General features: G+C 36.3%; 1 protein-coding gene and 1 pseudogene across 1 annotated transcript; both read left to right on the top strand.

Moving 5' to 3' along the window:
* Positions 1 to 7,361: 7,361 nt before the first annotated feature.
* LOC107823923 (PHD finger protein MALE MEIOCYTE DEATH 1-like) lies at positions 7,362 to 10,290 on the top strand. The gene is made up of 3 exons (XM_075229097.1): positions 7,362 to 7,703; positions 8,312 to 8,555; positions 8,653 to 10,290. The coding sequence occupies exons 1-3, from the start codon at positions 7,406 to 7,408 to the stop codon at positions 10,175 to 10,177; spliced, it is 2,067 nt and encodes a 688-aa protein (XP_075085198.1). The 5' UTR covers positions 7,362 to 7,405; the 3' UTR covers positions 10,178 to 10,290.
* A 1,486-nt stretch (positions 10,291 to 11,776) lies between these two features.
* On the top strand, positions 11,777 to 12,886 carry LOC107823925 (auxin-responsive protein SAUR68-like; annotated as a pseudogene).
* The last annotated feature ends 862 nt before the right edge of the window (positions 12,887 to 13,748 follow it).

The raw sequence follows: 13,748 nt of genomic DNA, 5'->3' as shown, positions 1-13,748 counted from the left end.
GTTATTCTTCCTACTATCTTCTCAATCAAAGGTTGGCACTATGTTATGGAGATTCTCTTTGTGCCTAATGGAACTCCTAGATATCTCACATGTAATTCTCCCTTCTGTATTCCCAGGAAGTTCATTATCTCATCTTGGTCCTCTTGTGTGACTCCTTCACCTATTGAAACCCATTTGGGTTATGGGTCAAATCGCATTAAGGAAGAAATGGATCCAAAGTGGGTATGATCCATTTAAGTAGTGACATTTATTTTTTGATTTTTTTCATTAAATTTTATGTCATGTCATATTTATGGTAGAGATTTGAGCCAAAATGACTTTTAAGTGACAATGTGAAAGTTTAGTTACTTTTAAGTGACAAAAAATAGTTGAGTGACTTTAGTGAAATTAAAATATAGTTCAGTGACCATCAGTGAAATTAACCTCTCTTGGGTGTATGTGGCTCCGCCACTGGAGGTAACGGATGCAGTTGGCAGTATTACTTTAGAATTTAGTTATTAGGACTTGAAGTCGTCTTCCTAAAGTCAGAACCATAAATTAAGTTAAAATCTTAATTTCACCTCTGTCAGCACATATAAAACTTAAAAAACTTAAACTAATATAATTCTCTTTCTCATCGTCTCTTTAATTGAGTGAACTCTGTGGTGATGCAAGTTGAAGAGGAATTAATTAGGTAATAGAATAAATAGAATAATTATCTTATCCAATTGTTTATGCATATCACTTTCCATCCACTAAATCGTAAAGATAACAAGAAATTGTTTAATGTGATGTATTATAATATGAACAAACTTTTCGCAGCTCAAAATTAATGGCATTTCCAGGAATTTAAGACTCGAAACTTACATAAGGGATTAGGAAAAAAAATTATACGTATTTGATTCGCAATAAATGCCTTTGATTTACTACTTCATTCCCATGCTTCTCAATCTCATGTTATATATACGAACAAAGGTCAAATATATTTATGTGCTATCTGTTGAAGTTTGGCAAAATGCCAAATCCCACATTGGTTGGGAGTTGAGTTTGGGTTTGGGGGGATTTTTCCCCTATAAAAGAAGGCCTAATGTTTAGGATTTAAACACACCTCTCATTTGTCTTCTCATCTGTTTAAGGCATTTGTATCTTCTCTCTTTAGTATTATTTCACTTGTATTTTTGGAGTGGAATAAAATATTGGTTGTGTCCGAGAAGTAGGTAAAATTAGCCGAACCTCGTAAATTCTGGTGTTCCCTTTATTGCTGCTTTATTGTCTTATTTATTATTTGGTGGCTGTCATAATTTTTGGTATAGTAGTTGTGACTTATTCACACTATATACATTTGGCTTTCGCAACAATTGGTATCCGCAACAATTCTGGTAGCCGAACCAATGTGGGACTTTGGCATTTTGCCAAACTTCAACAATTGGTATCAGAGCCAAGGTACTATCTAAGTATGCTCTGTGGTTGCAGCATAGTCTGATCTTCCACACCAGAAAAGATTTATTTTGGTAACTGAGTCAAGGTTTTGTCTGAATATGCTCTGTGGTTGCAGCTTAGTCTGATCTTCTACATCAGAAAGGAAATAATCTTGATTTGTGTCATCAGCTATTAAATAATATTTGTGTCAAATATGGGAGACAATAAACAAGAAGAATCTACATCAAGTGTCAACAATACGTCATCATTGGCATCTCCGCTTATGACAAGAATTGTGTCAAATGCGAAATTTGCGGTAGAAATTTTTGACGGGTCCGGGCATTTTGGGATGTGGCAAGGCGAGGTTCTAAATGTCCTTTTTCAACAAGGGCTAGATCTTGCCATTGAAGAAAAGAGACCAGATGTTATTGGAGAAGAAGATTGGAAAATTATCAACCGTGTTGCTTGCGGTACCATTCGATCCTTCCTTGCAAGAGAGCAGAAATATCCATACACAAAGGAAACTTCTGCAAGTAAATTATGGAAAGCATTGGAGGATAAATTTTTGAAGAAAAATAGTCAAAATAAATTGTACATGAAGAAGAGACTGTTTCACTTCACCTATGTTCCTGGTACCACGATGAATGAACATATCACCAGTTTCAATAAGTTGGTCACAGATTTGCAAAATATGGATATAACTTATGATGATGGTGACTTGGCCTTGATGTTGTTGGCGTCACTTCCTGATGAGTACGAGCACATTGAAACTACTCTACTCCATGGAAATGACGAAGTTTCTCTTAGAGAAGTTTGTTCAGCTTTGTACAGCTATAAACAAAGAAAGCGAGAAAAACAGAAGGGCGGAGAAGGAGAAGCACTATTTGTGAGGGTTCGTCCTCAAAATCAAACGAGGACAAAGAAGGGAAGATCCAAGTCAAGATCCAGACCCAGCAAAGATGAATGTGCCTTTTGTCGAGAAAAAGGGCACTGGAAGAAAGACTGTCTGAAGTTGAAGAATAAGGCCAAATATAATAATAGAAAGGCCATTATGAATACAAAGAAAGCTGATTGTGATGATTCAGATTTCTCATTAGTTACAACAGAGTCATCAACATCATCAGACATATAGTTGATGGACTCGGCTTGTAGTTATCATATGTGTCCCAACAGGGACTGGTTCGTGGATTTTCAAGAAGGAGAATATGGAATCATTCACACAGCGGATAACAGCCCTCTTACCTCATATGGCATTGGTTCAATACGATTAAGGAACCATGATGGAATGATCAGAACATTAACAGATGTTCGATTTGTACCGGATTTGAAGAAGAATCTCATCTCTGTAGGATCCCTAGAATCAAAAGGGTTCAAAATCATTGCAGAAAATGGAGTGATGAGAGTATGCTCCGGTGTACTAGTGGTAATGAAGGATAATCGGAAGAATAATAATATGTACCGCTATCGTGGCAGTACAGTTATTGGGACAGCGACAGTGACATCCAGTGACGACAAAGAGGCAGAAGCAACCAAGTTATGGCACATGCGCTTGGGACATGCTGGAGGAAAATCCTTGAAAACTCTATCAGATCAAGGATTGTTAAAAGGAGTAAAAGCTTGCAACTTGGAGTTTTGTGAGCATTGTGTTAAAGGGAAACAGACAAGGGTTAAATTTGGTACAACGATCCATAATACTAAAGACATTTTGGATTATGTACACTCTGATGTTTGGGGTCCTTCCAAAACACCTTCATTGGGTGGGAAACACTATTTTGTAACCTTTATTGATGATTTTTCCCAAAGAGTATAGGTGTATACAATGAAGAGCAAAGATGAAGTGTTGAGAATTTTTCTCAAATGGAAGACGATGGTGGAGAATCAAACAGGCAAGAGGATCAAATGTATTCGCACAGACAATGGAGGTGAATACAAAAATGATCATTTCAATAAGGTCTGTCAAAATGATGGCATCGTCCGACACTTCACTGTCAGACATACACCACAACAGAATGGAGTGGCAGAACGTATGAACCGGACCTTGCTGGAGAAGGTACGGTGTATGTTGTCCAATGCTGGCTTGGGCAAAGAATTTTGGGCTGAGACAATTACATATGCATGCCACCTCATTAATCGTCTACCATCTGCTGCTATTGATGGCAAGACACCATTTGAAAAATGGTACGGAAAACCTGCTGTAGATTATAACTCTTTGCACGTGTTTGGCTCAACTGCATATTATCATGTGACGGAGTCAAAATTGGATCCAAGGGCAAAGAAGGCTATTTTTATGGGAATTACTTCTGGAGTCAAAGGATATCGCTTATGGTGTCCTATGACAAAGAAAGTAATATTTAGCAGGGATGTTACCTTTGATGAATTTGCTATGGTAAATAAGGTAACATAAGATACCAAACAAAATGAAGGTGCTTCTAAGCAGGTGGAGTTTGAGGGAAAATTTACACAAGAAGCAGAGGAGGAAACAAATGAAGATTACCCTATGGAAGGAGAGCCAGTAGAGGAGATTCCAACTCAGGAACCTCAACAACAACTTGAATCAATAGCAACCAGCAGGCCAAAAAGAACAATAACGAAACCTGTTCGTCTCATAGAGACAGTTGCTTGTGCAACCTCAATTGTAGCTGATGATGTTCCTACCACTTATAAAGATACTGTCCAAAGTTCAGAAGAAGATAAGTGGAGGATTGCCATGAATGATGAAATACAGTCCCTTCATCAGAATCATACATGGTGATTGGCCAATCTCCCGAAGGGAAAGAAAGCAATTGGGTGCAAATGGGTATTTACAAAGAAAGAAGGATTTCCTAAACAAGTAGATTTTCGCTACAAAGCAAGATTGGTGGCCAAAGGATATGCTCAAAAGGAGGGAATTGATTACAATGAAGTGTTTTCTCCAGTTGTAAAACATTCCTCCATTAGAATTATGTTGGCTTTGGTAGCACAATTGGATTTGGAACTAGTTCAGATGGAAGTAAAAACTGCATTTTTACATGGAAACTTGGAGGAGGAAATCTACATGACTCAGCCAGAAGGATTCAAAGTTGATGGAAAAGAAAATATGGTGTGCAAACTTGAAAAATCGTTGTACGGATTGAAACAATCTTCTAGACAATGGTACAAGCGATTTGACGAGTTTATGTTGCGGCAAGGGTACAAGAGAAGCAAATACAATCATTGTGTGTATTTGCACAAGCTTAAAGATGGTTCTTTTGTATATATTCTCCTATATGTTGATAGCTTCCAAGAATTCGGAAGAAATTGATAAGTTGAAGATTCAACTGAAGAAGGAGTTTGAGATGAAGGATTTGGGTGAGGCAAAGAAAATTCTTGGCATGGAGATAATTAGAGATAGACGTTCAAAGAAACTCTGTTTATCTCAAAAGGAATATTTGAAGAGAGTACTTCAACGTTTTGGCATAGATGACAAGACTAAGCCAATTAGTACTCCACTTACTTCCCATTTTAAGCTAAATACTACTATGTCGCCAATGGATGAAGCTGAACGAGAGTGTATGTCAAAGGTACCATACGCAAATGTTGTTGGTAGCTTGATGTATGCAATGGTTTGCACAAGGCCTGACATTTCACAAGCTGTTGGAGTTATTAGCAGATATATGCACAATCCAGGGAAGGAGCATTGGCAAGCTGTAAAGTGGATTCTACGGTATATTCATAATACTGTAGATGTCGGGTTAGTTTTTGAGCAGGAAGACAATCAGTCTGTAGTTGGATATTGTGACTCAGATTTTGCGGGTGATCTGGACAAACGAAGATCAACTACTGGTTATGTGTTTACTTTTGCAAAAGCACCAGTTAGTTGGAAGTCTACTTTGCAGTCAACAGTTGCTTTGTCTACAACAGGGGCAGAGTACATGGCTATTACAGAGGCTGTGAAGGAGGCAATTTGGCTTCAAGGATTGCTAAAGGAGCTTGGTGTTGAACAAAAAGGTATCACAATTTTTTGTGATAGTCAAAGTGCTATTCAATTAGCGAAGAACCAAGTTTATCATGCAAGGACGAAGCATATTGATGTTCAGTATCATTTCGTACGAGAAATCATAGAAGAAGGAGGAGTCACGGTGAAGAAAATTCATACTACGGAGAATCCTGCTGATATGCTGACAAAGGTGGTGACTGCGATCAAGTTTCAACATTGTTTGGATTTGATCAACATTGTTGAACACTGAAGATTGAAGATGAAGACATAACAAAAAATTGTTATTGAGAGAGAATTGAAGATGTAGAATTTTGCCAAGATGGAGATTTGTTGAAGTTTGGCAAAATGCCAAAGTCCCACGTTGGTTGGGAGTTGAGTTTGGGGGGGGATTTTCCCCCTATAAAAGAAGGCCTAATGTTTAGGATTTAAACACACCTCTCATTTGCCTTCTCATCTGTTTAAGGCATTTGTATCTTCTCTCTTTAGTATTATTTCACTTGTATTTTTGGAGTAGAATAAAATATTGGTTGTGTCCGAGGAGTAGACAAAATTAGTCGAACCTCGTAAATTCTGGTGTTCCCTTTATTGTTGCTTTATTGTCTTATTTATTATTTGGTGGCTGTCATAATTTTTGGTATAGTAATTATGACTTATTCACACTATATACATTTGGCTTCCGCAACACTATCGAGAATAATTTAAAATTATTCTTCGTTTGAATATTCGTTCAATCAGATTTCACAGCTATACATTTGCACAGATATACCTCTAATTTAAATGGAAAGACACGTGAACGTAAAACTTATCCCCAATTTTAATACCCAAATTTCTTTTTTATTTTTGACCCAGAAGAACAACTCCAAATTACATATTTATGCAACAACAGCTAACAACTGATTGAGGTAACTCTGATTTGAGCTAATAAAACTGCGTGGTTAGTAATATTGAAAAATTAAAGTCAAGATATATATATTCAAATAACAAAGTGAAATTCAATTCAGCAAGAAATTAAGAGAAAAATAGTCCAAATTTTGCCATACTCGATAAATACTTACTCCCATGCGTTGCTTGCATCAAACAAAATAATTTAATTTTTGCGGTTAAAAATTAATGTAAACATCCATGTAGTTAAATGATAAATATTTATAAGCAAGATACTATCTTGAATTCATTACTTTGAAATGTGCGATACATTTTACATGTGCTAAATGTCCAACTTGTAATATTGATAACAAAAGAAGAGAATAATATTAACCTCGCATTATTAAAGCTAAATTTGAAAAAACATGCATATACCTTAAAAAATGCAACTATTTTGGGCTTTTTTCATTTTTAACCCGCGGCAGAAACTATTTACATTTGGTAGCCAAAAAAGTGTATAAAATTTATATAATTTTTGTATATAACATACAGAATGTATATATATATATATATACAAAAAATATACAAATTTTATATATATTTTCGGCTATTATTTTTACAACCAATATACAAAAAATATATATTTTCGGCTATTATTTTGAGAGAGGCTATACAGTGTCATTTTTCTAATTATTTTCGTTTAGTATTAGATTTTTCTTTACTCCCTCTAGTTATGCTAATAACAAAAACAATCAGAAAATAATATAAAAACTGGAGAGAGAATTTAGAAAAGACAGAGAAAAAAAAATCTCTTTTCCCTTTAAGCCACGTAAGCAAAAGACAGTAATCTGTTTCGGGTCGTCACTTCTCAGTCAAACGAAATCTTAAATCAACGGCTACAAATGCCCTAAATTCCTCATCATCACCGTCCATTTCATTTTCAAATTTTAAATTCCTAAACCCAAAGGTTATTCCCGTCTTTTCACAATCTCTAACGCGCGCACCTGAAAAAATACTCAACCGTTTGAAACAACACACAGAGCTATAACAGTCTTCTTTCTTCAACAAACTTCAACTTCCAAACTGTTACTTACCACCCCCCCCCCCCGAAAAAAAAAAACCCACCCCCCAAAACAAAATTCAAAACAGAGAAAAAAACTCAAAATCAGAAAAAAATTTCAGTTCGCAAAAATGTCTACGAAGATTTTTGAAGCTTACAAGAAGAGTAAAAGAACACCAAATTTCTATGGCTTTCATAGTTTTCTTGATCCGGGTTGTCCAATTAAACCAACGGGTCCGTTTCGCGATAACGTTCGGTATTTTCTTCAACAGTGTGCTGAGCTTGAGGAGTATACAGTAGAAGGAATGCAAATTTGGAGTACATTTTTAGTGCATAAAAACAGAGGCGTTGCGATTCCTCTTTATACCATTGAAGAAAACGTGAAGAATAATGATAGTAGAAGTTTTTGTGATCACTGTAGATGTGCTGGTAACTCTTGAAAATTTTAATACTCTTTTGGTTTTTATTTATTTATTGATTTTCGAAATTTGGGGTTTTATTTTTTTTATATTTTTAAGGCATTTCTTCATATTTTTTTTTGGGGGGGGGGGGGGGGGGATTTGTTATTTATATGCTGGTAGGATTTGAGTTTTTGAGCAACCTTTTGGTTATTTACTTATTTTTGAAAGTTGGGTTTTATGAATTCTTTTATTTTTTCAAGCATTTCTTCATTTTCGGGAGATTTTGAGTTTTGGGGTTTATGGATTTTAATCACTTTAGTTGTGCCCGTAAATCTTGAATTTGAACACCTTTTGGTTATATTGATGTTTGAATTTAAGTTTTCGGGAATTATTTCAGATTTGAAATTTGGTCAGTTTTTTTGTTTTGTGATTTTTTTTTTTTGGGATTATCTTTTGTGTTTTTGATATTTTAATTTTGGTACGTTCAGTTTGAATTTGAACACCCTTTCCGTCATTCTATTTATTTGTGAATTGTGTTTTGGAAATTTCCTGTTTTTTACTTTGGGTTTCTTTATTTTATTTTTGGGAGTTGAATTTTGGGGTTTAAGGATTTTTGAGGATTTTGTGATTTTTCAGGTTGGAGTCATCATTTTGTTTCAAAGAGGAAATACCATTTGATTATACCAGCTGACTGTGAATGGAACCAGCATCTTAATGATGGTGTTTTTGATGATCAAACTCACATTTTGCATGGTTTGATTCATTGTAATGGATTTGGGCATTTGATTTGCATTAATGGAAATGAAGGTGGATCCAAATTTCTTTGTGGCCGCGAAGTTATGGACCTTTGGGATCGCATTTGCACTAATCTTAGAGCTCGGTAATAAACATTTCTCTAAAGTATTTGATGTATCAGATTCTGGTTTTGAATGTATTAGTTGAGTTCTTGAAATATTTTCATCTGTTGTTTTTGAAAGGAAAATCACTGTTGAAGATGTATCGAAGAAGCATTCGATGGATTTACGTTTGTTGTATGGGGTTGCCTATGGACATACATGGTTTGGCCGATGGGATTACAAATTTAGCCATGGAAGTTTTGGGATAATGGAGCACAATTATGAAAGAGCTATTGAAATGCTCAGCTCAATTGAACTTGATCAGGTGATTGAAGATTTCAGATACAGCAGCAGATCCAATGTAATGAAACAGATGGTTGTTTGCTATAGAGGTTTGAGCGACGCTCCTTTGATCACGATTCGTGACCTCTTCAGATTCATGCTTGCTGTGAAGTCCTGCAATTCAATTAAGGAGAAGCCAAATGTTGCTCCTGTCGTACGAGCATGTTCTTCGTCGAGATACTTGATAAGAAATGCTTCACCAAGCAAGTCTGAGGGGAAGGAAAAATCAGCAAGGTATAGAAAGTTTTCTAACATTGCAGCATCTCTTGACAGTAGATGGCCAGTGAGAAGACTTGAGTTCACTGCAGATGTGATTGTTGATGCATTGAAAGAAAAGAAAGCAACAAACAGATTTGGGAGTTGTGGTATGAGTAGGCAGGAGGCGCGTGAGGCTGCTCGTCTCCACATTGGCGATACGGGGTTGATTGATTATGTTCTGAAATCGATGAATAATGTGATTGTTGGAGGCTATGTAGTTCGTCGGGCAGTGAATCGAGCTACAAGGGTGTTGGAGTACACGATTCAGGAGCTTCGGAATTGTGATCAATCTGAACAAGAAAAGCTCCCGGAGCCAGTTCAGAACTATGCTGTTAATCCTGGAACTGATGTTTACAGTGATGTTTTATGCTTGTATAATAATCTGCTATTGAGCTTTGCAGAATCTAATGTGCTAAAGCTAGCTGTTAGGACAGTTTTGGATAGTAAGCATTTTGTGAAGGAATGGCCATTTAGGGATGATCCAGATGACATATTGTTGAGGTTCATCTGCTGCATTTTGCCAAGTTCTAGTGGTTTGGAAGCTGTACTTAGAAAGGGATATCCCCCGGGAGAGATGGTTGAAGTTCCTCTACATTCGACAATTGGTGATTTAAAAACAGCTATTGAGTCTGCAATGAGGGACACATATTGCATTATGGACAATTTTATGGTAACGGACATTGTAGGGATGGAAACAATGGAAGATTGTGAAGTGCTCTTTGGCATTATAGAGTCAGGCTCAGAACTTTGGGTGAGGGGTTTCGGGTTGGATTTGGAAAGTGAGTTGAAAAATGAAGGAGGGGCTGATAATTGGACAGTGAATTGTAGATGTGGGGCTCGAGACGATGATGGTGAAAGGATGGTTTCGTGTGATATATGTGAGATATGGCAGCACACTCGCTGCTGTGGGATCGAAGATTCTGAGGTTGTGCCACCGTTGTTTGTGTGTGAGGCTTGTTGCACTTCACTTGCACCACCAAGAGCACAGAACAGCTTTGAGTATGGTCTTTATGCGACATCATTAGTGCCTTGTGATTCTGAATTTGGCATGGACCTGATATACTGAAGTTAGGGGCAGAGAGTGGCAATTCACTTAGGACAAGAATTTGTATAGTCAGTCATATACTTGTGCAGTTTTTCTGTGTTTTTTTTCTGTCGTTACACGTGTTACTCGATTCTTTCAAGGACAAACTCAATAATCAATGATGATTCATATATCCTGCGCGTTCTCTGCTTGTTTACACATTTCTTTCAGCACTTAAAGTCCATTTACTTGTTTGATAGAAAGAAATAAGAATGAAAAACAGCAGGCTATAAAGCTGACTAAATATGTAAAAACTGAAAAACTGTAAGACTGTGAAACAATAAGAGTTGTCTAGTCATAAATTTTACATGGGAAATGTTCCATCCAAAGGTTCTTGTGGTTCTAAACTATACAATGAACTCTACAATCTCCTCTTTCTCATGTCTAGTCCTACTTCTTTACAAAATTTCATAGGCAAAAGAATTTGCACCACGGTCCTACTCATGATCTCCTCAAACGGGAAGTGAGATCAATGAACACGTCCTCTTTGATAGGTATTGTGAGACCGCCCATTGAATGATCAAATCCAAACTCTTCTTCAGCTTGAGCTAACAAGTTTTGGAATAAAGGCTGGCTCAAGTATGATACTGGCACAACGAATCATTTCTTTTGTCTCACTCCTACATATACTGCACAATGTCCTTTTGGAACACGTCCACATGTTGTCGACCTCCTTAGAATTCGATTAGCCTGAATAAATGGATTCATTTTAATACCCATTGTCTCAAGGAGTATTTGGTAACTCTAAATGGTGAAGGAAAAGAAAGAACCAGAATTTGAGAATTGTACAGAAAATGGAAGTTTTTATTTGTAATCTGGATACTTGTGTTTTGCTCAAATCCTTTGTTGTCCGAGTATATATATATATAAGTTAATGGCAAGTTTCATACTCAACTAGTGATAGACAATGGCACATGAAGTTTCACATGGTTTTGCTTACTCTGTTATTTTCAAAGTATTCAGTCCATGAATTTGTTGAAGAACAACACTAGGCCCCATGCTTCTCATGATATGGACTAGGGGTGGCAAATGGGCGGATCGGATATGAGCGGGTTAAAAACGGGTAATTCAAAAAACAAATAAATTATTCGACCCGACCAGTATTTGAGACAGCTAAAAAATGGGTTATCCGGCGGATAATATGGATATCCATTTTATCCATGGCTTCTTGAATATGATCACTTATGGGAGAATTCCTAGTCTCTCAAACTTGAGGAACCTCCAATTTGAGGCTTTACAAATGTAAAAGTTAAACACATTAGTTATCCATTGGTTATCCATTTGGTTAACCATTTTCTAAGTAGATAATATGGTTTTTATCCATATTCAACCCGTTTTTAAAAAGTTCATTATCCAACCTATTTTTTAATGGATAACTGTTTTCTTTTAACCATTTTGCCACCTCTAATATGGCAGAAGACACCCTTAAAATAAAAGCCACAAGAATGGATGAAGTTGATGATTTAGTATCACATGGTATTGCCTTCTAACTCCTTGACAAGCACTTAGAATTTTAGGCCATATTTGTGGATAACAGCAGCCAGCAGGTTTCTCTTACTCCTATTAACCTAAACTATTCTCCAGTGTCCCTCCTCTAAAACTCAGCTTTAATGCATTTGTAATTATAGCAAAACTAGCCAAGATGACAATTCAAAGGTCTCCGATCTACATGACCAAGAAGGGAGAAGCACATGGTTTTGCTTCTAACCTGCAATTCCTCATCTAGTGGTTTCAAATTATTGGCATTGGTGAGAAGTAACCAAGTATGAGCTAATATCATTACTAATAGGCCCCGGTTGTCGATCAAATTAAAGAAAAGAAGAAACTTAGCTTCATCCACAAATTTAAGGCCCCAAATCAACATGGCCAACAGGCATCAGCACATGGCTTTGCCTTTGGTTGTTAGTAGCAAAACTTCAGCTCCAACTACAAAGCCTGTCTACAACCTCTTGTATAAATAACCCCCTTTTCTATGGACATTTTTCATCATCAATTAAAAGCATTATCTATTCAGCCATCAAAAGGTTCTAAATTTCTTGTTTACTTTCTTGCTTCCTAACTTTCAAGAAAAAGAAAAATGGAAAGAAAGACAATGGTCAGTACTAAGAAGCTCATCAAAATGGCAAGGAAATGGCAAAAGTTCGTGGTCAAGCAGAGGAAGAGGATTTCACTTCCAGGAAATGGTAGTGATGCAGACAGTTGTAGTACATCTTCATCCTCTATTGCCGGAAAAGGCCATTTTGTAGTCTATACAATTGATCAAAGGCGCTTCGTTATTCCTTTGGCTTATCTTGAAAACGAGGTCATTATGCAACTGTTAAACATATCCGAAGAAGAGTTTGGACTACCAAGTGGTGGCCCTATTACATTACCCTGTGATTCGGCGTTCATGGACTACATCATTTCACTAATCAAGAAAGGTGTAGCCGCTGGAGATCTTCACAAAGCATTGCTCCTCTCAATTCCAACATGTTGCTGTTCAACTTCTTCTATTCACCAAGAAAGTGGAAATCAACATATTCTTGTTTATTGAGTCATGAGAGACTCTTTTTGTAAATGACAGCTCAAAATAGATTGTATAGCAGTAAACAATAGGCAACTGAGAGCTTGTACTATTACAGATGGAATAGATTGAAATTAACCAGATCTATAACTCCTTTGCAATTTGACAATTGAGAAGCTTTAACATTCTCATCTTGGAGTAGCACTATTATTCTATTGCAGCCAATCAACTTTGTCCATTGAAACTTACATTTACAGACATATGATCCCACCAACGCAAGGGATTATCTATATGGGATAACTAATACCACCATTTTGGTATAAAATTTATACCAGTATTAGCTAATACCGACAACCAACCATGGGATTAATATTCTTATCCCGGTAACCAAACGACCATGGAGTGTTCCTCTTGCGTGTAACACTCCTCAAATTTATAAAAGTTTCAAGATACGCTAATTATAGAATTAAATTATTATTATTATTATTATTTTTCTTGCCTATAGTGAATATATATATATACACACAATCTTAAATAATTGGATATACAATTAGGGAAATATTAATTATTTTAATATTATTAATTATTAAAAGTGAGTCATTAATTATTAGTTAAGTCAAAAAAAAAGGAGGCGGAGAACACAGAAACACAGACGCACGGATAGGAACAGAGGCAGCCAGAAATTGCTCGAAAAATTCTAGGGTTCTTCATAACTCACTTATTCTTGAACTCAGGTATATAAAATTCCCTATTCTCAATTACCCTACAGTAAGTAATAGATAAGAATTGAATAGTTAATTCCCTTCTTTCTCTGTATCAACAGTAAATCCCATGTTTAGGTGTGAAACTTTGAAATTAATTAAAATGCACTGGTTGTTGTAGAATCAATTGTTTGACGGGTATAAATTGGACTGGGGTCTACGTATTGGCTCAAGAAGTATTGAGGTGAGTTGATATAACCCTCTACTAAAGTGGTTTAATTCACAAAAGTACGCACACAAAGTGTTTGATGAATTGCATAAAAGAGTTAATATATACTTAATGGGAGTA

Source organism: Nicotiana tabacum, chromosome 13 (genome assembly GCF_000715075.1).
Source record: "Nicotiana tabacum cultivar K326 chromosome 13, ASM71507v2, whole genome shotgun sequence".
Lineage (NCBI taxonomy): Eukaryota > Viridiplantae > Streptophyta > Magnoliopsida > Solanales > Solanaceae > Nicotiana > Nicotiana tabacum.
Note: the sequence above shows the minus strand (reverse complement) of the source record. Positions and strands in the feature narration are given on the sequence as shown.

What these genes read in the sequence shown, in the direction of transcription:
- LOC107823923 (XM_075229097.1), top strand. Translation starts at nt 7,406, where the DNA reads ATGTCTACGAAGATTTTTGAAGCTTACAAGAAGAGTAAAAGAACACCA. An exon ending in TGATCACTGTAGATGTGCTG is followed by an intron (nt 7,704 to 8,311) that starts GTAACTCTTGAA and finishes GTGATTTTTCAG; the next exon opens with GTTGGAGTCATCATTTTGTT. An exon ending in TGCACTAATCTTAGAGCTCG is followed by an intron (nt 8,556 to 8,652) that starts GTAATAAACATT and finishes TGTTTTTGAAAG; the next exon opens with GAAAATCACTGTTGAAGATG.